At 43.1% G+C, this 24,739-nt stretch overlaps 1 protein-coding gene across 4 annotated transcripts in view; it reads right to left on the bottom strand.

Moving 5' to 3' along the window:
• The window catches only part of hdac10 (histone deacetylase 10), a 313,475-nt gene that overhangs the window by 100,714 nt on the left and 188,022 nt on the right, over nt 1-24,739 (bottom strand). For 3 of the 4 annotated variants that reach the window (XM_051924423.1, XM_051924418.1, XM_028808978.2), the window contains 2 exons: nt 24,099-24,225; nt 1,479-1,544 (listed from right to left, as the gene is read on the bottom strand). In XM_051924423.1, coding sequence (XP_051780383.1) covers nt 1,479-1,544; nt 24,099-24,225 — 193 coding nt within the window. The remainder of the gene's footprint in view (nt 1-1,478; nt 1,545-24,098; nt 24,226-24,739) is intronic. The other variant, XM_051924431.1, reaches the window with a different exon arrangement.

Genomic DNA, 24,739 nt, shown 5'->3' on the forward strand with positions numbered 1-24,739 from the left:
TTCTCCACATCCTAAAACAGATATAGACTTTAAATGCACAAAGCACAAAGGAAAAGACAAAGGAAAGTGTTTTCAACTCACAGTTGTTTTCAAGGCACACATGTGCAGCTATATTAAAAATGACACTGAAATTTGAAGCTCAAAAGAAATTTGACACTACGAGACAAGAACATCACAATGATCCTGCAAGTAAAAAGATATTCCTTTTAAAGACAGTACCTGTTGCTTGGGTGGTGTCCTAAATTATTTAGAACAGGCACACCCAAAGCCTTTAAAAAGAATATAGATTTATATCAGAACAGGTTTAATGGAAGACATAATGGCCATATTAAACCTCTAATGGAATTTTTGTTTCATTGTGTGAAAACAACTCAAGAGATTAATGTGATTAGGGATGCATAAGTGCAGACTCAACCACTTAGGAGAAGGCAGATGCCAAACACAATTAAGCAAGCTATTACAAGGTCTAACATAACTGACACGTGCAACTGAATCAATAGGCCTCAAACATGTAAATTTTAAAAAGTGTCAAAAGCAAAATCATGATCACAGTGGAATATGTAGCTAGTATATAGCTAGTTTCATTTAAATCAAAGTTGGAAAATTAAAAACTCACTGGACTAGGAAGGTTTAAGAAGTATAAATACTTTTTTGCATTTAACTGTAATATATACTTTTGATGAATTTAGTAAGCAGTGCAGTTTAACCAAGAAATTACTATCAACGATATTTTTGTTACACACTTCAGGTATGTAGGCTCAGACATTACGGTAAAAAACACAAATGCAAGCTGTGCCATGTGGCCAAGATAATGCATTGCACATAACATTTTACTTCATATACCAAGACATTTGTAATATAAGCTTAGAGATTATTAACCATAAATATAACTAGCAGAATAAGAAATAAATAATTGAAGTTTCAAAATGCACACAGTATTATAATGCATGCTCCCCTAAAAGAAAAGGAAAGAAATAAGCTAATAGAATTGTTTTTTATATATCAGCCAATGTGTGTCTTAAAAAAATGTTAATGTTTATTCATTAAGCCAGACAACAGTGTCCAATAATGTTGCTAGTGCTCATAAAGTGAAAAATGTTCAGTTGAATTTGTAAGTCACAGTCTCCTGTATCTCTTTATTTTCATAGACTCATAATCATGTACTTTATGTGAAACACATTACATAAGCATAAAGGTTGAAGAAAAAAGATTAATTAGCAAATTCAAGGTGTTTACATTTATTTCACTTGTTAAAAAGAAACAAGTTGTTGTTTTGAGGAATGTCACTGTCAGCTCTGATAAAACATGGTGATAAAAATAGGAAGTGGAAAAAAAATCCCATTGGTCAAAAAAATAATTGAATGCACAACATTTTAAGGTAGGTGTACTTTTACTTTTTGCTGAAAAGAAAAATACAAGATAAAACAATCTGAAATATGCCTAATGAGGCTTTTCCAAACAAACAAAGGAAATCTTACCTCGTATGCCATTGGAAGTAATATGTGGAAAAACACCGATAGATAATCAGAATTTTGCATGCCTATCTGCAATTGTTCAAACACAGCAATATTAGAATTCTCATCAGAATGAATTAGCTACCTTTGCAGTATAAACAGTGCATGCAGAGGATTCTGGTAATTCTAGCCGTCATCTCTTTGAGAAGATAGGTTAGAGAACATGAAACTAATATATAAGCTCTATGAGAAAAAACTCCATAAAATAGAACTTTCTGCTTAAATACACTGTGCTAATAATAGCCTGCAAGTAGTCTGCATTTGTTAAATCACATAAATAAAGGAATTTGGGGGGTCATTTGACTAACCTGGATAATAAATGACACAACTACCTTTTTGCCTGTATAACGTTGTTTTTTTTTTTTTTAATTTAAGAAACATCAATCTTTTCCTCAATACGTTTTGAAGTTATCATCCAGTAGATACCAAAGACACACACCTATAAACACACACACACACACATATATATATATACATATACACATATACATACATTTATGCATCACTTATTCCACATGTTGTTATGTTACAGCCTTATTCCAAAATGGATTAAATTCATTTTTTTCCTCAGAATTCTACACACAACACCCCATAATGACAACGTGAAAAAAGTTTACTTGAGATTTTTGCAAATTTATTAAAAAAAAACAACTGAGAAAGCACATGTACATAAGTATTCACAGCCTTTGCTCAATACTTTGTCGATGCACCTTTGGCAGCAATTACAGCCTCAAGTCTTTTTGAATATGATGCCACAAGCTTGGCACACCTATCCTTGGCCAGTTTCGCTCATTCCTCTTTGCAGCACCTCTCAAGCTCCATCAGGCTGGATGGGAAGCATCGGTACACAGCCATTTTAAGATCGCTCCAGAGATGATCAATTGGATTCAAGTCTGGGCTCTGGCTGGGCCACTCAAGGACATTCACAGAGTTGTCCTGAAGCCACTCCTTTGATATCTTGGCTGTGTGCTTAGGGTCATTGTCCTGCTGAAAGATGAACCGTCGCCCCAGTCTGAGGTCAAGAGTGCTCTGGAGCAGGTTTTCATCCAGGATGTCTCTGTACATTGCTGCACTCATCTTTCCCTTTATCCTGACTAGTCTCTCAGTTCCTGCCGCTGAAAAACATCCCCACAGCATGATGCTGCCACCACCATGCTTCACTGTAGGGATGGTGCCAGGTTTCCTCCAAACGTGACGTCTGGCATTCACACCAAAGAGTTCAATCTTTGTCTCATCAGACCAGAGAATTTTCTTTCTCATGGTGTGAGAGTCCTTCAGGTGCCTTCTGGCAAACTCCAGGCGGGCTTCCATGTGTCTTTTACTAAGGAGTGGCTTCCGTCTGGCCACTCTACCATACAGGCCTGATTGGTGGATTGCTGAAGAGATGGTTGTCCTTCTGGAAGGCTCTCCTCTCTCCACAGAGGACCCCTGGAGCTCTGACAAAGTGACCATCAGGTTCTTGGTCACCTCCCTGACTAAGGCCCTTCTCCCTCGATCGCTCAGTTTAGATGGCTGGCCAGCTCTAGGAAGAGTCCTGGTGGTTTCAAACTTCTTCCACTTACAGATGATGGAGGCCACTGTGCTCATTGGGACCTTCAAAGCAGCAGAACTTTTTCTGTAACCTTCCCCAGATTTGTGCCTCGAGACAATCCTGTCTCAGAGGTCTACAGACAATTTCTTTGACTTCAGGCTTGGTTTGTGCTCTGACATGAACTGTCAAATGTGGGACCTTATATAGACATGTGTGTGCCTTTCCATATCATGTCCAATCAACTGAATTTACCACAGGTGGACTCCAATTAAGCTGCAGAAACATCTTAAGGATGATCAGGGGAAACAGGATGCACCTGAGCTCAATTTTGAGCTTCATGGCAAAGGCTGTGAATACTTATGTACATGTGCTTTCTCAATGTTTTTATTTTTAATAAATTTACAAAAATCTCAAGTAAACTTTTTTCACATTGTTATTATGGGGTGTTGTGTGTAGAATTCTGAGGAAAAAATGAATTTAATCCATTTTGGAATAAGGCTGTAACATAACAAAATGTGGAAAGAGTGATGCACTGTGAATACTTTACGGATGCACTGTATATTTATATACATACATACATACTGTACATAGAGTACACATGCATACATACATATATACACACATATACACCTATATATATATATATATATATGTATATATATACACATACTAGGGGACTTAGCCTCCTGCTCGCTTCGCTCGCCAACCCTTGTGTTTGGTTTTCCGGATACACACTTTTAAGATTTTTTTTTTTCTTTGAATTTTTGCTATTTCATTAGTTTCACTTTTATTTCAGAACTTCTGTAAAAACAATATTTGGAGTCTTTGGAGCCCCAATATGCTGAATCTTGTAAATGAGGTCAGTGAGACATGTGTTTAATGACTTTGTAACATAATTCAGGATATGTTTCTCTGTTTGAAATGTCAGCACAGACAAAACGATCTACATCATCAGCAGTTAATTTATTTTTGCAATAAATGCATTTGAGGTAAACCACATTATTGAAATTCTCTGACTTAAACTTCAAAGCCTTACAATATTTACATACTTCTGACATATCACCTATTTCCATATATTTGATCTATATTCGCCTTTTCGTTATTTCTTCGAGTAATAATTTCTCTTTGTTTGCTCTAATATGAGGTTTACTGTCTTTGTTTGACACTGTAATTTTTTTCTGATTTCATATTCTGAATCTTGCTCAGCATGTTTATCGTGCCTACGGTTTTTTTTTTTTTGAGTCTTTTGAATTACAGTTTTCATTATCTCCAACCTGCTCTGCATGTGTTTGGCCCCCTTGTTTTTTAACCTGTTTATGATGTTTAACTTTGTTTTCTACTCTTTGTCTTTTATTTTTGACCTCGCTTTGTTCAGCTTTTTTTTCCAATAACACCTGGTCTGTGGTGATTATTTTCCCTTTTTTGCGATCTTTACTTTCTTTTTTTTGATACTTTCTAATTTTCCTGCTTTCATATTGTTTAACTTTCTCTGCATTTGTATCACGCTGTTTTTTTTGAGCCTTTCAAATTCCACTGCATAATCTCTAACCTGCTCGGCATGTGTATAGCGCCAACGTTTTTGAACATCTTTATGAAGTTCTACTTTGTCTTTTAGTCTTTGTCTTTTAATTCTGAGCACGATTGGACATACTTTTCTTCAATTCCACTTGTTCCAGGCTGATTATTACTTTACTTATTTTCTAAATTTGCACCCAGATTATTCTTTTTCTTTTTTGCATTTTTTTCTCTCCACTGCTTTTGAGTCTCTTTTTTCTGTGCTGCTCTTTCTTCTTCGCTTAGTCGTCGACGTTTCATTTATAACGTATTGTCCTTATACGCTTTATATGCTTGGTTGTAAGTAGGGCGTGTCTTGCAAGAATCTCATGTTCTATGTCATCGCGAGACGGTCCTGGGTCAATCTCTTGGCACAACATCTCATGTTTAAGGTCCCCGTGAGACGCTCCGTGGCCAATCTTTTTCGTCTCGTGGTTTCTTTTAAGTGTCTTCCGTGATCTTCACTTGAATATCATGTCTCGTCTCCCTAGTCTTTCTCTCCCAGGATTTTTTTTATAATAAAGAGATATATACACACACACATATTATATATATATATATATATATATATATATATATATATATATATATATATATATATATATATATATATATATATAAACACACACACATATATTGTGACGGGCGGACGGGATGCCCCTGCTGCATATGTTCCGTGGGAGCAACCATGGGCAACTCAATACCTCCCCCGGGACGCTTGGTGGCAGCTTCCCTGGCCGACGATGATTCCCCAACCTCCCACAGGGCTCCATGGGAGATGGAGTCCTCCACAGCCTGGTTGGGAGCTGGGGTGGCCGCTAGGGGGTGCTGTCTGGATTCAACAGCCCAGCTGGATAAGTCTTCAGCCCCACCCGGAAGTGCAACTAGAACCAGGTGGTCAAGCACCTGGAACACTTCCAGGTGGGCTATAAAAGGGGCCAGCCACCACCACTCCACAGGCAGAATTGGGAGGAAGAGGACGAGGTTGCCTGGGAGGAGTGGTGGTGCCAAGGTGGAGAGTTGTGTGTTTTGCAGTTAAGTGCTTTGGGACTGTGTTGTGGCTGGGGGGTTCATGGGGAAGACGTGCCCTCCAGCTGAAGAAAAATAAATATCTTGCTTGGACGTGCCTCTGAGTGAGTCTGTGCCGGGTATAGCGCCTTATTACAATATATATATATATATATATATATATATATATATATATACACACACACACACACACATATATATACAGTTAGGTCCATAAATATTTCGACAGAGACAATTTTTTTCTAATTTTGGTTCTGTACATTACCACAATGGATTTTAAATGAAACAACTCTGATGCAGTTCAAGTGCAGACTTTCAGCTTTAATTCAGTGGGGTGAACAAAACGATTGCATAAAAATGTGAGGCAACTAAAGCATTTTTTTAACACAATCCCTTCATTTCAGGGGCTCAAAAGTAATTGGACAAATTAAATAACTGGAAATAAAATGTTCATTTCTAATACTTGGTTGAAAACCCTTTGCTGGCAATGACAGCCTGAAGTCTTGAACTCATGGACATCACCAGTTGCTGGCTTTCCTCTTTTTTAATGCTCTGCCAGGCCTTTACTGCAGCAACTTTCAGTTGCTGTTTGTTTGTAGGCCTTTCTGTCTGAAGTTTAGTCTTCAACAAGTGAAATGGATGCTCAATTGGGTTAAGATCAGGTGACTGACTTGGCCATTCAAGAATTTTCCACTTCTTTGCTTTAAGAAACTCCTGGGTTGCTTTGGCTGTATGTTTTGGTTCATTGTCCATCTGTATCATGAAACGCCACCCAATCAATTTGACTGCATTTAGCTGGATTTGAGCTGACAGTATGTCTCTGAACACCTCAGAATTCATTCGGCTGCTTCTGTCCTGTGTCACATCATCAATAAACACTAGTGTCCCAGTGCCACTGGCAGCCATGCATGCCCAAGCTATCACACTGCCTCCACCGTGTTTTATAGATGATGTGGTATGCTTTGGATAATGAACTGTTCCACGCCTTCTCCATACTTTATTCTTGCCATCTTTCATCTGTCCAAAGAATGTTTTTCCAGAACTGTGCTGGCGTTTTTAGATGTTCTTTAGCAAAGTCCAATCTAGCCTTTTTATTCTTGAGGCTTATGAGTGGCTTGCACCTTGCAGTGCACCCTCTGTATTTACTTTCATGCAGTCTTCTCTTTATGGTAGACTTGGATATCGATATGTCTACCCCCTGGAGAGTGTTCTTCACTTGGTTGGCTGTTCTGAAGGGGTTTCTCTTCACCATGGAAATGATTCTGCGATCATCCACCACTGTTGTCTTACGTGGACGTCCAGGTCTTTTTGCGTTGCTGAGTTCACCAGTGCTTGCTTTCTTTCTCAGGATGTACCAAACTGTAGATTTTGCCACTCGTAATATTGTATCGATTTCTTGGATGGGTTTTTTCTGTTTTTGCAGCTTAACTCTTTGAGGGCTGAATATTTTTTCCAAAAAACATAGTTTCTGAAAAGCAATGGTTTCACACAGAAATCAACATAAAACATCTGTTGCTGCATGCTGTGGCTGCCAGTTTGCCAAGAATGTGCGGCAGGCTGTCTTTGCGTGGCTGGGACAAAGTTGCAGTGTATTGCAATCTGGTTTCTACCTCTTATCATTGTTAAGTGACAGTCCTCCTTGGCGAACAATATCAGTACAACGATTAGCTGGGGACCAATCAGCTGAAGCTGGAACCTCACATTCGTTTTCAATCACTTGTATCAAAATCTGAGTCCGACAAGTCATAGTCCAGTTCAGAGATAATAGGCAAAACGTTGTCCACGTAGTATTTTGCTTTATGCATTCGCTTTGATCTCTCACCAGATGTCAGTGCCATTTCTGCCGTTGTTTGCGCCTTGCTACTCACACGAGTGCAGGAAATCTCAGTCATACCAATGAATCTAACTTTCCTTCTAGCAACGAGAGTCCAACTAAAACATAACGGGTGGTTTTCTCACAGTTTACAGTCGATTACCATCGTCAACTCCTCCTTTTGACAAAAGTCGACATCAGCCCTGAAAGAGTTAAGGATGGCTTCTTTCACCTGCATGGAGAGCTCCTTTGACCGCATGTTGTCTGTTCACAGCAAAATCTTCCACATGCAAGCACCACACCTCAAATCAACTCCAGGCCTTTTATCTGCTTAATTGATAATGACATAACGACGGACTTGCCCACACCTGCCCATGAAATAGCCTTTGAGTCAATTGTCCAATTACTTTTGAGCCCCTGAAATGAAGGGATTGTGTTAAAAAAAAATGCTTTAGTTGCCTCACATTTTTATGCAATTGTTTTGTTCACCCCACTGAATTAAAGCTGAAAGTTTGCACTTCAACTGCATCAGTGTTGTTTCATTTAAAATTCATTGTGGTAATGTACAGAACCAAAATTAGAAAAAAGTTGCCTCTGTCGAAATATTTATGGACCTAACTGTATATATACACACACATGCGCATGGGAAATAACTGAAGGGCCTAAATACTTGTATTTCTACGCCAGGCCAGGGGGCAGCGGAGTGTACTGACTATCTCTCTCAGTCCCTTGCAGACCTTTCCCGAGAAATCCCGTCTCTTGCCGGCCCCAAGGATGATGTCACTTCCGGAGACAAGGATGTCACTCCCAGTTCCTCCAACGCTGACGTCATTTCCTTTCCAACCCTTTAAAACTGCCATCTTGCCTCAGTACAGGCAGTTCTGTTCTGGACTCTGAACTATACACATCGTGTATATAAAAAGAGCAATTTTTCAGCCGAGCATAATATACGGGTGGTTGCCCCAACCCTTTATGATGTCTCCAATTCATTCTTGTGACAGTGGCGTAGTCAGCAGGATGCAGCTTTCCCAGAAGAAACCGGGAAGGAACCATGACAGTACTCAGGTAGGAGAGTACCGGGGCCATGTTTTCCGGGTGGGTGGCGTGCTCAGCGGTCCAGAGTGGCACGGTGCAGGCTTCGCTCCCACCAAGGGACAACGAGCCCCTAGTCCTACACAGGGAGAATGTGGAGGAGACCCACCGACGTGGGCTGGTTCCTGGGGGGAAAACGAAAAGGGCTTACTATGTTCTCTCAGAGGAGAGGACTGAGCTGCTCGTTGGGACCAAGGTCCTAGAGACATATGGGCTATCCCCAGACCAGCAGGTAAAATCCCTACAGACTTGGGAATATGATCCCGAGAGATCAACCCGGGGGCAAGCTTATGCTCTCTGGGAAATAGTGGCTCAATGGCTAAGACCCTTTGAGCTAAACACCAGACAAATTGTTCAGCAGGTAGCCTGCTTTATCTTGCTTCAAGGTCTTCCCAATAACTTTGCCCAGCCGGTCTGGGGAGACTTCCATTCCATGGACGAGCTAATAGCTCAAATAAGACCTGAGCCAGCCTCACAATCTGTGAGAGCAGAACGGTCCTCTAGTGGACTCCGTAGGGATTACTTCCCACTGTATAAGTCCCTTCCATATAACCCGAAGCCTGTCCCGATGTCCCCGGGGCACGGGGTGGGCTGCTTGCGAGGGAGCGTGGAGGGATGTGGGTGGAAGGAGGGAGGACAGTTATGTGCACTTATGAACCCCCTGGCTACTGGTCATATGGGAGTGGTAATAATCAATGGCCTTAGAGTTACAGCACTTCTGGATTCCGGCAGCAACATCTCTATTGTTGATTGCCGTTATGTACTACCGCGACAGGGGACGAGAAAAAAGACCAATATCCGGTGTATACATGGTGAAACACGTTCGTATAAAACCGCCCTGTGTGTCATCAACTATGAGGGAGTGGTAAAAAAGTTCTCCGTGGCGGTCCACCCACACCCACCTTTTCCTGTAATCCTAGGGCGAGACTGGTCTGACAGTAAATGCGGTGTACTGATAACCACTCCTCATAACTCGGTAGGCCTAGTCATAGAAGGAACAAACCCGTCTCAGGCTGTTTCCACGCCGTGTAACCTGCCGGAGGAAAGAGATACGGTAGACTCCGAGGAGGACGGGGAGGTTCCTGGGCCGTCGCACATAAACACGTCATCAACCCGGGCCTCGACGAGCCGGGAGGACTCCCTACCCCTTGAGATCAGACCGGACCCTCTCTCCGAGTTAGTTTCAATTCAATGAAACACCGGCGTCTTTCAGGAGAAAACAATGGAATGATGACTCCCTGAAGTTTGCTAAAAATGCAGTCGTGCTTGTCAATGGCCAACACACTCATCTGCCCATGCCTCGCGGCCCTCACTTTGTACTTGACAACGATCTGTTATATCAAGTAGCTGATCATGAGGGTGGCATGCGGAAGTTGCTGCTAATCCCACGAACTTACCGGCGGCAGGTTTGTGAGTTGGCACACGCCCACCTCCTGGGAGGCCATCTAGGCACCGAAAAGACTTTAGAGCAGATTAAGCTCAGATTTTATTGGCCGGGAATAAATGAGGAGGTTCGCCGTTTTTGCATTTCTTGTCCAGAATGTCAATTACGGCAAATTCCTAGGAAGGACCGTGCTCCTCTCGTTCCCCTTCCCCTGATTGATGTTCCCTTTGAGCGTATTGGGGTCGATATAGAAGGACCTCTGGAGCCCTCGGCCTGAGTGCATAAATATATATTAGTCCTCGTAGAGTACGCTGCCCGATATCCAGAGGCAGTTCCGTTGCGCTCTGCTACTACTAAAGCTATCGCACGGGAACTAATGGGTGTTTTTGCACGTGTTGGGATCCCTAAAGAAATCCTTATGGATCAAGGGACGCCCTTTACCTCGGCGACGTTCAAGGAAACAGCCAAGTTACTCAAAATAAAGCACTTAAGGACCGCGGTGTATCATCCTCAAACCGATGGTCTTGTCGAGAGGTTCAAACAAACTCTCAAGCAAATGCTGCGCAAGGTGGTCAGCGGGGACGGGAGGAACTGCGATCAGCTCCTCCCCCTCGTACTCTTTGCTTATCGGGAAGTCCCACAAGCCTCCACGGGGTTCTCCCCTTTTGAACTGTTGTATGGACGACAACCCCGAGGATTATTGGATGTGTTAAAAGAAGGATGGGAAGGAGAGGCTCTTCCCTCTGTCAATATATTAGAGTATATTGCACAGTTACGCGATTGATTCGGGAAAATCAGACCTATTTTAAAAAGTCACATGGAAGAGGCGCAAGCAACACAGGCCCACTATTATGATAGTGGCACGGTTCTCCGGGAGTTCCAACTGGGGGATCGCGTCATGGTGTTGGTCCCTACCTCGCATTCGAAGTTGCTTGCCCATTGGCAAGGCCCGTATGAAGTTAAGGAGAGGAAAGGGCTCGTCAATTATTTGGTGAAACAACCCAATCGCCGACCAAGCGAGCGGGTGTATCATGTTAACTTGCTGAAGCCGTAAAACCACAGTGCTCCAAAGTTAATGCCATATTAAACTGGCCCGTCCGAATACCAAGAGACAAGTGCAGGCTTTTCTCGGGTTAGCGGGGTACTACCACCGGTTTGTACCCCAATTCTCAGAGAGAGCAGCACCCTTGACAGACCTTACAAAGAAGAGGGCCCCAAACCACGTGGTATGGACTGACAAGACTGCCGCTGCATTTTGTGACCTAAAACAGGCCCTTACGTCAGCACTCATATTGAAAGCACCCAACTTTGCACTTCATTTTATACTCCAGACGGACGCTTCAGACACAGACCTGGGGGCCGTGCTGAGCCAAAGTGTCAATGGTGTTGAACACCCCGTCATGTACCTGAGCCGGAAACTGTTGGATCGGGAGACCAGATATGCCGCAGTGGAACAGGAGCCTCTTGTGATAAAATGGGCAATTACGCAGTTGAGGTACTACCTCTTGGGCCGTGAATTTACTCTGGTGACGGACCATGCACCCCTCCAGTGGATGGCCGTTCACAAGGAGTCGAATCCGCGGGTCACTAGGTGGTTTCTTGACCTCCAACCTTATAAGTTCTCGCTTGTTCACCAGAAGAGTTCTCTCCATGCCAATGCGGATGCTCTCTCACTAGTCCGCGACCTCTTGGACAGGTCCGCCTGACCCAGTGGGTCTGGGCTAAGGGGGGGGCCTTGTCACACACGTGTGCATGGGAAACAGCTGAAGGGCCTAAATACTTGTAATTCTACGCCAGGCCAGGGGGTGGCGGAGTGTACTGACTATCTCTCTCAGTCCCTTGCAGACCTTTCCCGGGAAATCCCGCCTCTTGCCGGCCCCAAGGATGACGCCACTCCCAGTTCCTGCAACGCTGACGTCATTTCCTTTCCAACCCTTTAAAACTGCCATCTTGCCTCAGTACAGGCAGTTCTGTTCTGGACTCTGAACTATACATATCGTGTACATAAAACGAGCATAATATACGGGTGGCTGCCCCAACCTTTTATGATGTCTCTGATTCATTCTTGTGATGATATATATATACATATATATATATATATATATATATATATATATACACACATACTGTATATATACATATATATATATTTACACATATATATATACATACATATATATATTCATATATATATACACACATATATATATATATATATATACATATACTAGCAAAATACCCGCGCTTCACAGCGGAGAAGTAGTGTGTTAAAGAGGTTATGTAAACATATATATACATATACATATATACATATATACACATATCTACATATAGAAATATATACATATATATACATATATACAGTAATCCCTCCTCCATCGCGGGGGTTGCGTTCCAGAGCCACCCGCGAAATAAGAAAATCCGCGAAGTAGAAACCATATGTTTATATGGTTATTTTTATATTGTCATGCTTGGGTCACAGATTTGCGCAGAAACACAAGAGGTTGTAGAGAGACAGGAACGTTATTCAAACACTGCAAACAAACATTTGTCTCTTTTTCAAAAGTTTAAACTGTGCTCCATGACAAGACAGAGATGACAGTTCCGTCTCACAATTAAAAGAATGCAAATCTTCCTCTTCAAAGGAGTGCGCATCAGGAGCATATCATGTCACAGAGATAGAGAAAAGCAAACAAATCAATAGGGCTGTTTGGCTTTTAAGTATGCGAAGCACCGCGGCACAAAGCTGTTGAAGGCGGCAGCTCACACCCCCTCCGTCAGGAGCAGAGAAAGAGAGAGAGAGATAGAGAGAGACAGAGTTTGTTTTTCAATCAAAAATCAATACGTGCCCTTCGAGCTTTTAAGTATGCGAAGCACCGTGCAGCATGTTGTTTCAGGAAGCAGCTGCACAAAAGATAGCAACGTGAAGATAATCTTTCAGCATTTTTAGACGAGCGTCCGTATCGTCTAGGTGTGCGAACAGCCCCCCTGCTCAATCCCCCTACGTCAGGATCAGAGAAAGTCAGCGCAAGAGAGAGAGAAAAGTAAGCTGGGTAGCCTCTCAGCCATCTGCCAATAGCGTCCCTTGTATGAAATCAACTGGGCAAACCAACTGAGGAAGCATGTACCAGAAATTAAAAGACCCATTGTCCGCAGAAATCCGCGAACCAGCAAAAAATCCGCGATATATATTTAAATATGCTTACATATAAAATCCGCGATGGAGTGAAGCCGCGAAAGGCGAAGCGCGATATAGCGAGGGATTACTGTACATATACACATCCACATATATATACATATATACATATACACATCCACATATATATACATATATATACACATACATATACACACATACATAAACACACACATATACATATATACATATACACATACATACATAGTGCGTTGTAACACGGGCTGTGATTGTTACATGGGAGGGAGACGACAAATCACAGCTTCCCGCTTTCTAATCGGGCCTGTGATTGGTGCTTTGACTGATGCCTAGATCCCACAGTATCTCCCCTTAGGAGAGGCGTTAGGCAAGTGTAATTGAATAGCGGTGCTGCAAGTTTAGCTTTACACCTGTTTTTAAGGCTTATTGACTGAAAGGGGCTTTCATGAAAAAAGTTAGGGCTTTGCTACAGGATACACCCTCCACAAGTTAAGGAAGTAAAAATAAAGGTATATATTTCTGTTTCATTTAAACCTTTTAAGTTTGTATGCGGGCGGAATGGTGGCGCAGTGAAAGGTGCCAGTTAGGAGACCCAGGTTCGCTTCCCTGCGTGGAGTTTGAATGTTCTCCCCATGTCTGTCTGGGTTTCCTCCGGGTACTCCGGTTTCCTCCCACAGTCCAAAGACATGCAGGTTAGGTGCATTGGCGATTCTAAATTGTCCCTGGTGTGTGGGTGTGTGTGGTTGTGTGCGCCCTGCGGTGGGCTGGCACCTTGCCCGGGGTTTGTTTGCTGCCTTGTGCCCTGTGTTGGCAGGGATTGGCTCCTGTATTTAGGATATAGCGGGTTGGAAAATGGATGGATGGACATTTGTATGCATAGCCCCATTTGCCCGTTTTCGTTTTTTTTCTTTCTTCAGTATTATTTCAGGAAGCAAGAATATTTCAAGAATATTTCCTCTTTTTTGTCCATATACTGTAATGGAGGAGGCGGAGTCGCGTATCGCGTCATCACACCTCCTACGTAATCACGTGAACTGAAAACAAGGAAGAGCCCCAAAGAGCGCTGAAGAAAACATTCTCCGTCAACCCCCACACTCCCCCCGCCTTCAGTGTCTTTTAACACTAGAATTACCAGAGCCTACGAAAAAACTCGTAAATCCGTCCCACCTTAAATCGCGTCTTAAATCCATTTGCACATATCCGCCAGAGTCTTTTGTCATCTAAATGTGCTGATAAACAAAAGCTACTAGCCGCCAGCTATTCCATCCCCCCACCGACTTAGAATGAACTTCTCCTAGCTCATGCCTTGCCTTGATTTGATTATCTGGGATTGAAGTGGAGATTTAGAGTGGAAATAATTCTAGCGTTATTTGGAATACATGCATTTCATGTGTGTTCCGTTTCTATAGTAGTCTGTGCAAACACATTTTTAAAACAGAAACGTTTTTCATATTCTAATAGTAAATGACAAAATGTAGGCATAAACTATATAACGTATGAAGCCTGAAGTCCATATATCAAAGAAACACTTTCACAAAAGGTACAAATAAGAGAACACGTGCGCTTTTATTCAAAAATATAACTGCACAAAAAAGAAAGCCGCGTTAGCATGCCACATTGGCACTCTTACTACAACCGCCGCGGTGGCGTAATGGTATCAGCCCCTGACTGGGAATCAGAGGGTGGCGAGTTCGATCCCGCACGGCTCCACTTCGAGAAATGAACTGCTCTTATTCTTACAATTTTAGAATAACAACATAAATTTGATTTCAGTCTGTAACAGCCGGTGTAACTTACGATACTGGTAAAGGTTAGCTTTTTTTTTTTTTTTAATTCACTTTTCATTCTCGCAGTCGATGCATACTAACGCGCCTCCCCCCCCCCCCCAAAAGGGTTCTGACACACAAACGCTGGCGAAGCTGCCTTCTTCGTATCTCACCGTCACTTGATTTTCTTTTTATTCAGTGTTATTGAGTGTTCCTGCCAGTCCCCACATGTTGCTGTATGCTGTTTCTTTTGTACTCCAGGACATGCAGAGGAGAGAATGATTTCACATTATTTATGCTGTTTTCACATAAAGACGTGCTATAGCTCTGCAGTATACTCGTGACTGCATTCTCATACCAATGCACTTTTTCCATCGCCTCTTCCTGTAAGAAGCAATGTACTCACTTCTCTCTATGCTGTGGTTTCTATTACACACCTGAAAGACAATATATGCGAAAACTTCATCGCACTAATGCAATATTATTTGAAAACGAACAGCGTCAGATCAGGTGTGAATTTATGCTGGAAGTGGAAATTCTCTGATATGGAATGTGGGCGTGGGTGTGAGTGGTGGACATAACTGGGAATTACTGTGAATGTGCATGGTGTTTTGAGATACTGAATAGAGCTGCAAATTACAGGGAACTCTCAGATGTTGCGGGATAAAAAGCTGACACATAAACTTGAATGAATCACTTCTGTATGGTTATGGGCGTGGGTGTGAGTGGTGGACATAACTGGGAATTACTTTGATGTTGCGTGGCGTTTTGAGATAATGAATGGAGCTGCAAATTGCAAGGAATTCTCAGATGTGGAATTCTCTGATGTGGCGAGATAAAACCTGACACACAAACCTAGGTGAATCAGTTGTGCTTGATTATTATTTTGAGCAAACAGACACCGCAATGGCCACAGCTCTGTCACTAAAGAGGAGGTTGTCCCCTTCGGAGGCTTTGGCTCTGCTGCAAGAAATGGACGATTGCGACTCAGACGGTGGCGAGGAACTTATTTTCGATATCGAGGAAGACGACGAGACAGACACAGAGGAGAGCCCAGATGAGGATTCTATATCAGACAAAGAGAACAGAAGCCCTCCCCGCAAGAAACGTCCAGTCCAACATAAGAACAGCACAGCTGTACCAGGCATAAAGGCAAAAGATGGCACCATTTGGATACAGCAAGAAGTTGGGCGTCATCCTGCCAGTCGATCTGTCACACACATGTCCTTCAGCGAAGCAGCCGGACCTACGGAGCTCGCCAAGGTATCATGCTAAGTCCTGATTTCAATAATGTTTTTTGATGGTCTGTATATGAAAAACATTTTTATGTTACTTATATAAAAGATGCATCGAATGTTGTTTACGTATTTACCTTTATTTATTTACTTATCTTCCTACAGCGTAAAGTAACCAGTCGACTGCAGAGCTTCTTGTGTTTGATCGACATAGGTATGTTGTTGACAATCAGAGATTGCACAGTCCACGAAGGTCACAGAGCAGACCCCAGCTGGAGCCTCTCCCTCTCTGAACTGATGGCATTTATCTCCATTCTTTTGACAAGAGCAGCGATGACTACAGTTGGTGCTGTGGCTGATGCCTGGTCAGAACTATTTGTTGTACCGGCAATCAAAGATACGATGCCCCGGCACCGATATCAGACTATCATGCGGCATTTGCGCTTTGACAACAAAGACACCCGTGCAGAACATGTGAAAAACAACAGATTTGCTGCGATTTCGGACATCTGGCAACGTTTTGTTGAGAACTGTGTTCTGAGTTACAACCCAGGGCAGCATATTACAGTTGAAGAGCAACTGTTTCCAACCAAGGTCTGTTGTCCTTTCTTACAGTACATTGCGAGCAAGCCTGACAAATTTGGCTTCAAGTTTTGGATTGCGGCAGATTTGGAGACAAAGTACATGTGCAATGCCACTCCTTATTTAGGAAAAGATCCCAGTCGTCCCACGGGAGAAAGACTTTCCGAGTCTGTGGTCATAAAGCTTATGGAGCCATTTCTGGACAAAGGCAGAACCGTAACAACAGACAACTTCTTCACGTCACTTTCGCTGGCTAATAGACTGCTGCACCGCAATACAACTCTGCTTGGCACCATGAATAAAGTGTGACGGGAACTTCCACCTGCAGCTAAAGTCAGTTCAGTACACGAACAATTCTCCACGCTGGTGTTTAGATCTCCCAGTGCCATGCTGACAGTGTATGTGCCCAAAAAGAAGAAGTCTGTGCATTCTCAGCACAATGCACCATGATGTGGAGATTGGGCAAGATAAAAAAAAAAAAACCAAACACGGTCACAGACTACAACCACATGAAGGTCACATGAAGGTATGCTAATGAAAAAAATATTAGTGTGACGAAGTATTCTGGTGCTATTCTGGTGATAAAATGATTTCTTCAAAATGTCACATATATTTGTCTTTCTTTTTTCCCCAGTGTGGCGTTGACATCATGGACCAGAAGGCGCGCGCTTATTCAGTGCGAACAGGAACACGCAGGTGGCCGGTTGCTGTGTTCTACAACATCCTTGACCTAGCAGCGATGAACGCACACGTACTGTATAAGGCATGCACGGGGTCCACTGAGAAAAGAGAGTGTTCATGGCTCACCTTGCAGAGGAACTTCGTCGTCGCTTCTTACAGGAAAAGGTGATGGAAAAAGAAAAGATGATACAGCATCAACAAACTTCCGTTCTAAGACCTCAGCTTCCCCCAGGGAAGAAAGTACAGTGTCAGGTGCTCATTCACTGTAATAGGAACCATAGCACAGAGAGGTGTGTACACTGCAACAAGTACACATGTCGTAAATGTAGGAATGGCGGACCTTGGGTGTGTGGGAACTGTTAATATTTGAATGTGATGATTTTATATAGCACGGATCGGAAATCAGCAGTTCTTAACATTGCACCACGCAAGCTGTCGTATCAACCACCAACTGTAACTTGCTTTCTTTATTCTTCGGTTATAGTCTTGAATAAAAGTGCACTTTTATTTATGTGAAACCAGCTGTGTCAGATGGGGTTGTATGGATTGATTCTGAATGCGACTGCGAGAATGAAAAGTGAATTAAAAAAAAAAAAAAAAAAAGGCTAACCTTTACCAGTATCATAAGTTACACCGGCTGTTACAGACTGAAATCAAATTTTTGTTGTTATTCTAAAATTGTAAGAATAAGAGCAGTTCATTTCTCGAAGTGGAGCTGTGCAGGATCAAACTCGCCACCCTCTGATTCCCAGTCAGGGGCTGATACCATTACGCCACCACGGCGGTTGTAGTAAGAGTGTCAATGTGGCATGCTAATGCGGCTTTTTTTTTTTGTGCAGTTATATTTTTGAATAAAAGCGCACGTGTTCTCTTATTTGTACCTTTTGTGAAAGTGTTTCTTTGATATATGGACTTCAGGCTTCATACGTTATATAGTTTATGCCTACATTTTGTCATTTACTATTAGAATATGAAAAAGTTTCTGTTTTAAAAATGTGTTTGCACAGACTACTATAGAAACGGAACACACATGAAATGCATGTATTCCAAATAACGCTAGAATTATTTCCACTCTAAAACTCCACTTCAATCCCAGATAATCAAATCAAGGCAAGGCATGAGCTACGAGAAGTTCATTCTAAGTCGGTGGGGGATGGAATAGCTGACTGCTAGTAGCTTTTGTTTATCAGCACATTTAGATGACAAAAGACTCTGGCGGAGATGTGCAAACGGATTTAAGACGCGATTTAAGGTGGGACGGATTTACGAGTTTTTTCGTAGGCTCTGGTAATTCTAGTGTTAAAAGACACTGAAGGCGGGGGGAGTGTGGGGGTTGACGGAGAATGTTTTCTTCAGAGCTCTTTGGGGCTCTTCCTTGTTTTCAGTTCACGTGATTACGTAGGAGGCGTGATGACGCGATACGCGACTCCGCCTCCTCCATTACAGTATATGGACAAAAAAGAGGTTCCAGTTATGACCATTACGCTTTGAATTGAAACCTGCCTAACTTTTGTAAGTAAGCTGTAAGGAATGAGCCTGCCAAATTTTAGCCTTCCACCTACACGGGATGTTGGAGAATTAGTGATGAGTGAGTGAGGGCTTTGCCTTTTATTAGTATAGATATATACATATATATATATATATATATATATATACATATATATACATAGCTATATATATATATATATATATATAAGTGGAGGCAAGTTATGTTTCAAAATGCAGAGACAGACCGACTCCTGATGTCATGCTTCCCTCTCCCCTCGCCTCTGTCTCAGATTAGCGTAAATATATTGCTCCTGCAACCGAACTATGATTCTTAGTGTGATTATTGTAATGGTAGTGAGTGGCAGCCTTTCCAGCAGCTCCATGTACGACTTTATATTTCTACCTTTTTCTTACTACTTGGACATGGACTTTTACACGCCGAGACTCGTCTATTCAGGTAGTCAACTTCAAGCGCTGAAAACAAAGGCCCGTGCCGATGTGGTTCCCTATTTACCTGAGGAGGTAAGAAGGCGGTATGGTGGCAGCAGAGCCGACGCTAAGCTAAAGGCTAAGCGGCTAGCAAGAAAGTGGCGATACAAGCCTTCGGTGCCTTCTGTGATCCTGGGAAATGTGAACTCACTACCAAATAAGATCGATGAACTGGCTGCGCTGGTGAAAAATGTCAGGACCTACATAGAATGCAGTTTGTTGTGTTTTTGTGAAACGTGGCTAACGACTAGCATCCCAGATGCTAACGTCGAGCTCCCCGGGTTTAGCACAGTTAGAGTGGATAGAGACGCAAATACCTGCGGGAAGTGGAAAGGAGGAGGACTCGCTCTCTATGTGAATACAAGGTATTGCAACCCTGGACATGTAAAAGTCAAAATCTCCACTTGCTGCAGGGACATCGAACTGTTTGCCTTAAGTCTGCGTCCCTATTACTTGCCCAGAGAGTTTGGACACATCATTGTTGTTATTCTTTACATCCCTCCTCAGGCGGACATGGAGATAGCGTGTGACGTCATCCACGCCGCTGTTGCTAAACTACAAACATAACAACCCGAGGTGCTTGTGCTAATCGCTGAAGACTTTAACCATGTGACGCTGGAAAAAACATTACCTGCCTTCTCCCAGTATGTGGATTGTAATACCCGGGGAAATAGGACTATTGACCTACAATATGCCAACGTTAAAGACGCATACAGCGCCACCCCGCTGCCTGCGCTTGGGAAAGTAGATCATAACCTGGTTCTGCTTCAGCCTCACTACAAACCAAGAGTGAGAGAGCTACCTACGACCACACGCTCATTCAGGAAGTGGTCCCCTGAGGCAGAGCAGGCTCTGAGAGACTGCTTTGAAACTACGGACTGGGATATCCTGCAGGGATCATATAGTGAGAACATTGAGGAGGTTGTTGACTGCACTACTGACTACATCAACTTCTGTATGGACATTGTAGTTCCAGTAAGAACAGTATGTTGCTATGCTAACAACAAGCCATGGATTACAAGTGACATCAAGGGCCTTTTGAACCAGAAAAAAAGGGCTTTTAAAGGCGGTGATCAGTATGAGCTCAAGTGCGTGCAGAAGGAACTCCGAGTCCAGCTCAGAGAGGAGAAGGGCAGTACAGGAGAAAGCTGGAGCAGAAGTTGCATAATAACAGCATGAAGGAAGTGTGGGATGGGATGAAGATCATCACTGGCTGCAGCTCGAAGTGGGGTGCCACCATTGAGAGAGACGTTGAGAGAGCGAACCTGATGAACAACTTCTTTAACAGGTTTGACCACCCTAACCCACTCTCACCTCAGGGTACTGCATCCTCCACCCATCCTTCTGCTGATACCAGTATAGGAGACAGTTCCCCCCCACCCACAATTACAGCAGCCCAGATAAGCAGAGAGCTTAGGAGACTTCGTGCCAGCAAAGCAGTGGGTCCAGATGGTGTATCGCCATGACTGCTGAAGGCCTGTGCGTTGGAGCTGGGGAGTCCTCTACAGCGCACCTTCAACCTGAGCATGGAACAGGGGAGAGTCCCGAGGCTTTGGAAAACATCTTGCATCACCCCAGTCCCAAAGGTATCACGTCCTGGTGAACTGAATGACTTCCGGCCTGTCGCTCTGACGTCACATGTGATGAATACCATGGAGTGGCTGCTGCTTCACCACCTGAGGCCACAGGTCCACCACACCCTCGACCCTCTGCAGTTCGCCTACCAGGAGAAGGTGAGAGCGGAGGATGCCATCATCTATATGCTACACCGATCCCTCTCCCACTTGGACAGAGGCAGTGGTGATGAAAGAATTATGTTTCTGGACTTTTCTAGTGCCTTCAACACCATCCAACCTCAGCTCCTTAGTGACAAGCTCACAGAGATGGGAGTAGATTCATACCTGGTGGCATGGATCGTGGACTATTTTACAGACAGACCTCAGTATGTGCGTCTCGGGAACTGCAGGTCTGACATTGTGGTCAGCAGCACAGGAGCGCCACAGGGGACTGTGATATCTCCGGTCCTGTTCAGCCTATATACATCGGACGTCCAATACAACTTGGAGTCCTGCCACGTGCAAAAGTTCACTGACGACACTGCTATCATGGGCTGCATCAGGAGTGGGCAGGAGGAGAAGTATAGGAACCTAATCAAGGATTTTGTTAGATGGTGTGACTCAAACCACCTACACCCTGAACACCAGCAAAACCAAGGAGCTGGTGGTGGATTTTAGGAGACCCAGACCCCTCATGGACCCCGTGATCGTCAGAGGTGACTGTGTGCAGAGGGTGCAGACCTATAAATACCTGGGAGTGCAGCTGGATGATAAATTGGACTGGACTGCCAATACTGATGCTCTGTGCAAGAGAGGACAGAGCTGACTATACTTCCTTAGGAGGCTGGCGTCCTTCAACATCTGCAATAAGATGCTGCAGATATTCTGTCAGACGGTTGTGGCGAGTGCCCCCTTCTACACAGTGGTGTGCTGGGGAGGCAGCATAAAGAAGAAGGATGCCTCATGCCAGGACAAACTGGTGAGGAAGGCAGGCTTTATTGTAGGGATGGAGCTGGACAGTTTGACATCTGTGGCAGAGTGACGGGCAGGCTCCTGTCAATCATGGAGAATCCACTGCACTTCATCTCCAGATAGAGGAGCAGCTTCAGCAACAGACTGCTGTCACTGTCCTGCTCCACTGACAGACTGAGGAGATCATTCCTCCCTCCACAATATGGGACTCTTCAATTCCACCCAGGGGTGGGGGTAAACGTTAACACTATACAAGATTATTGTCTATTATACCTGCCTTGCACTGTCTACCTTGCATGTTTTTTTTTTTCAACTTGCACTGCGTTTTTATTGCTCTTTAATTAATATTGTTTTTATCAGTATGCTGCTGCTTGAGTATGTGAAATTCCCCTTGGGGATTAATAAAGTATCTATCTATCTATCTATTAGAGAAGTCACAAAACCAACAGGAATGTTCAAGCAAATTCAAGAAAAAAACCCGATCTAAATCTGTTAAGTAGTTCTCTCGTTAGCTAGCTAAGTGGATGTAAGATACTCCCCAAGGCTCGCAAGTGAATGAGGAGGACCCCGCCCCCCTCCCCTCAGCCCGCTGCATTTACTGTTGCCTGCAGACATTCATCCTTGTGTTGTTCTCTGCTCCTTCAGTGGAAAAACTGCCTTCTGTTACAGCCAAAAGGAAAAACTGCCTTCTGTTACAGCCATAAAAAAAATTTGACTCATTAGTTCATATGCTGCCACCTCCTGCCATTTTTGTACACCCTAATTGTTGTGCTCTCGACTGTAGATGTATGCGCCATGGTCCAAGCGGTTTATGGCAGCCCTACAGTGACAGCCGTGTTAAACATCTTCTGATTTTGAAGGGATGTAAGCTTGATGTTATATCTGTTTTGCTGCACTCAGTTTCCTTGGCTGACCATTGGTTTTGTTCATGTTTTTTCGTTTCACTGCATTTTCTAGGAAATTTATTGATTAATAAAAACTATTCATAACATTATTTTTGAAAGCACTTCTTCTTTACAGTATTTATTCACAAGTGCCTAAGCGAAGGTTTATGGATGTGGTGACAGACGACATGCAGGTGATGGGTGTAACAGAGCAAGATGCAGAGGACAGAAAGATATGGAAGAAGATGATCCGCTGTGGCAACCCCTAACGGGAGCAGCCGAAAGGAGAAGAAGATGATTCACAAGTGCCCAAGACTTTTCCTCAATATTGTTTCAAAGTGTAGATGTATGTATTACTTACAGCAGAACCCTGATTCTCCAAGGTAAAGTGTACCGATGCTACCTTGGATAGCTGAAAATTCAGATAAAATGGATGTCCACTGTAGTTGCAATGCTGCACGGAGAAGTTGGGGCGGACACAGAGAGAGATCAACCAATGTCATCAGAGATGCGCACTGCTCACAGTGGTCAGAGACAGACTGGAGGTGTTCATTTAGCTAACAATACAAAGCATTCACCACCAAGTCAGAGAAGGCAGTTTCACAGTCCACCACCAGCGGTTCACAACAGCACAAATCTTCGAACTAAGATGCTTCGTGATGTGAGTCAATAGCAATTCAACCGGCAATATGGGTAGGATTTTCACTGTGGATGGGTGGAGTGTAGAGGCGATGCTGCATAGTGCATAGTGCATCAGGTGTGGGCTGATACAAAGAGAGATCAGCTGACTTCACCAGGGAAGCGCACCACTCACAGTATTTTCAGAGACAGGCTGTGTGTGACTGAAGGATGGACCTCTCCATTTAGTTCACGCTGCAAAGTGCTCACCTCTGAGCCAGAGAAAGTGGGTGTGCAGTTCCCACTGGCAGATCACCACAGCACATTGTAATGTATAAACACAAAAATCCTAAGGGAATGAAACAGTGGCATGATCAGCTCTGACAGCACACGTACAATAACCAAGGAGTTATAAGTGAGTCACGCCTACATTCCCAAAGTCACCACCAGAAAATAGTATTTACACACTTGGCACAGTATTCACAGCAAAGCTTTTATGAATTTTAATAAATTAGTGTATTATACTTAAAGGTTCAGCACAGATAATGAGCAACCTTGGTAAATCAGGGCGCAGATAATTTAGGTTCTAGTGTGAGTGTGTATATATATCACATACTGTACACACACACACACACTTACAAATGTACATACACACATTGATGCACAAAAGCCTCAATTTCTTTGTAATGGGTTTATCTAGTAAAGTCTCTCTGTTAAAGAAGTCAAGATACATACCTTATTCCATGGCACATTAACATTGAAACCAGCTCCCTTGCCCTTCCCAACAGTACTATAGTCAGATTCTGGAAGATTTGGCCAAAATTCCTGGTTTTCATAACGATGCCAAGAAAAATATAGAACACTAAAAACAAAGCCAAATGAAACCTTTCAATCACCTAAATAATAAATTAGTAAAGAAACACATATAACATTCTCAGAACTGCTTATTACAGTTCAGGCAACTGGCAAATATCCTAACAGCATCAGGCATAAAACATGAATCATCTTTGGAAAGAGTTCACTACAGGGCCCACTCACTCACACACGCACACCCAAAATTACCACAGGGTTTAATCTGGGTTTGGCAATTAAGTTAACCAGAACATCATTTGGGATCTGAGAGGAAGACTGAAGGACAGATACAAGGAGAATGTGCTCCATGTGGACATCTGGGTCCAAAAATATCTGTCTCTAAACAGTCCACAACCCAGAAATCCTTTCACATGGGGTTTTGCTTATGAAATGAAAACCCACCTCTCTCTGATTCACTGATCAAGATTCCAGTCTTTAATTCAACAGCACAACCCCTCCTGAACAGGCTTTCTAGTTGTGGGCTGCTTTCTTTAATGGAGGTATCGATTTAACAATAATATAGA

Source organism: Erpetoichthys calabaricus, chromosome 1 (genome assembly GCF_900747795.2).
Source record: "Erpetoichthys calabaricus chromosome 1, fErpCal1.3, whole genome shotgun sequence".
NCBI classification, from domain to species: Eukaryota; Metazoa; Chordata; class Cladistia; order Polypteriformes; family Polypteridae; genus Erpetoichthys; species Erpetoichthys calabaricus.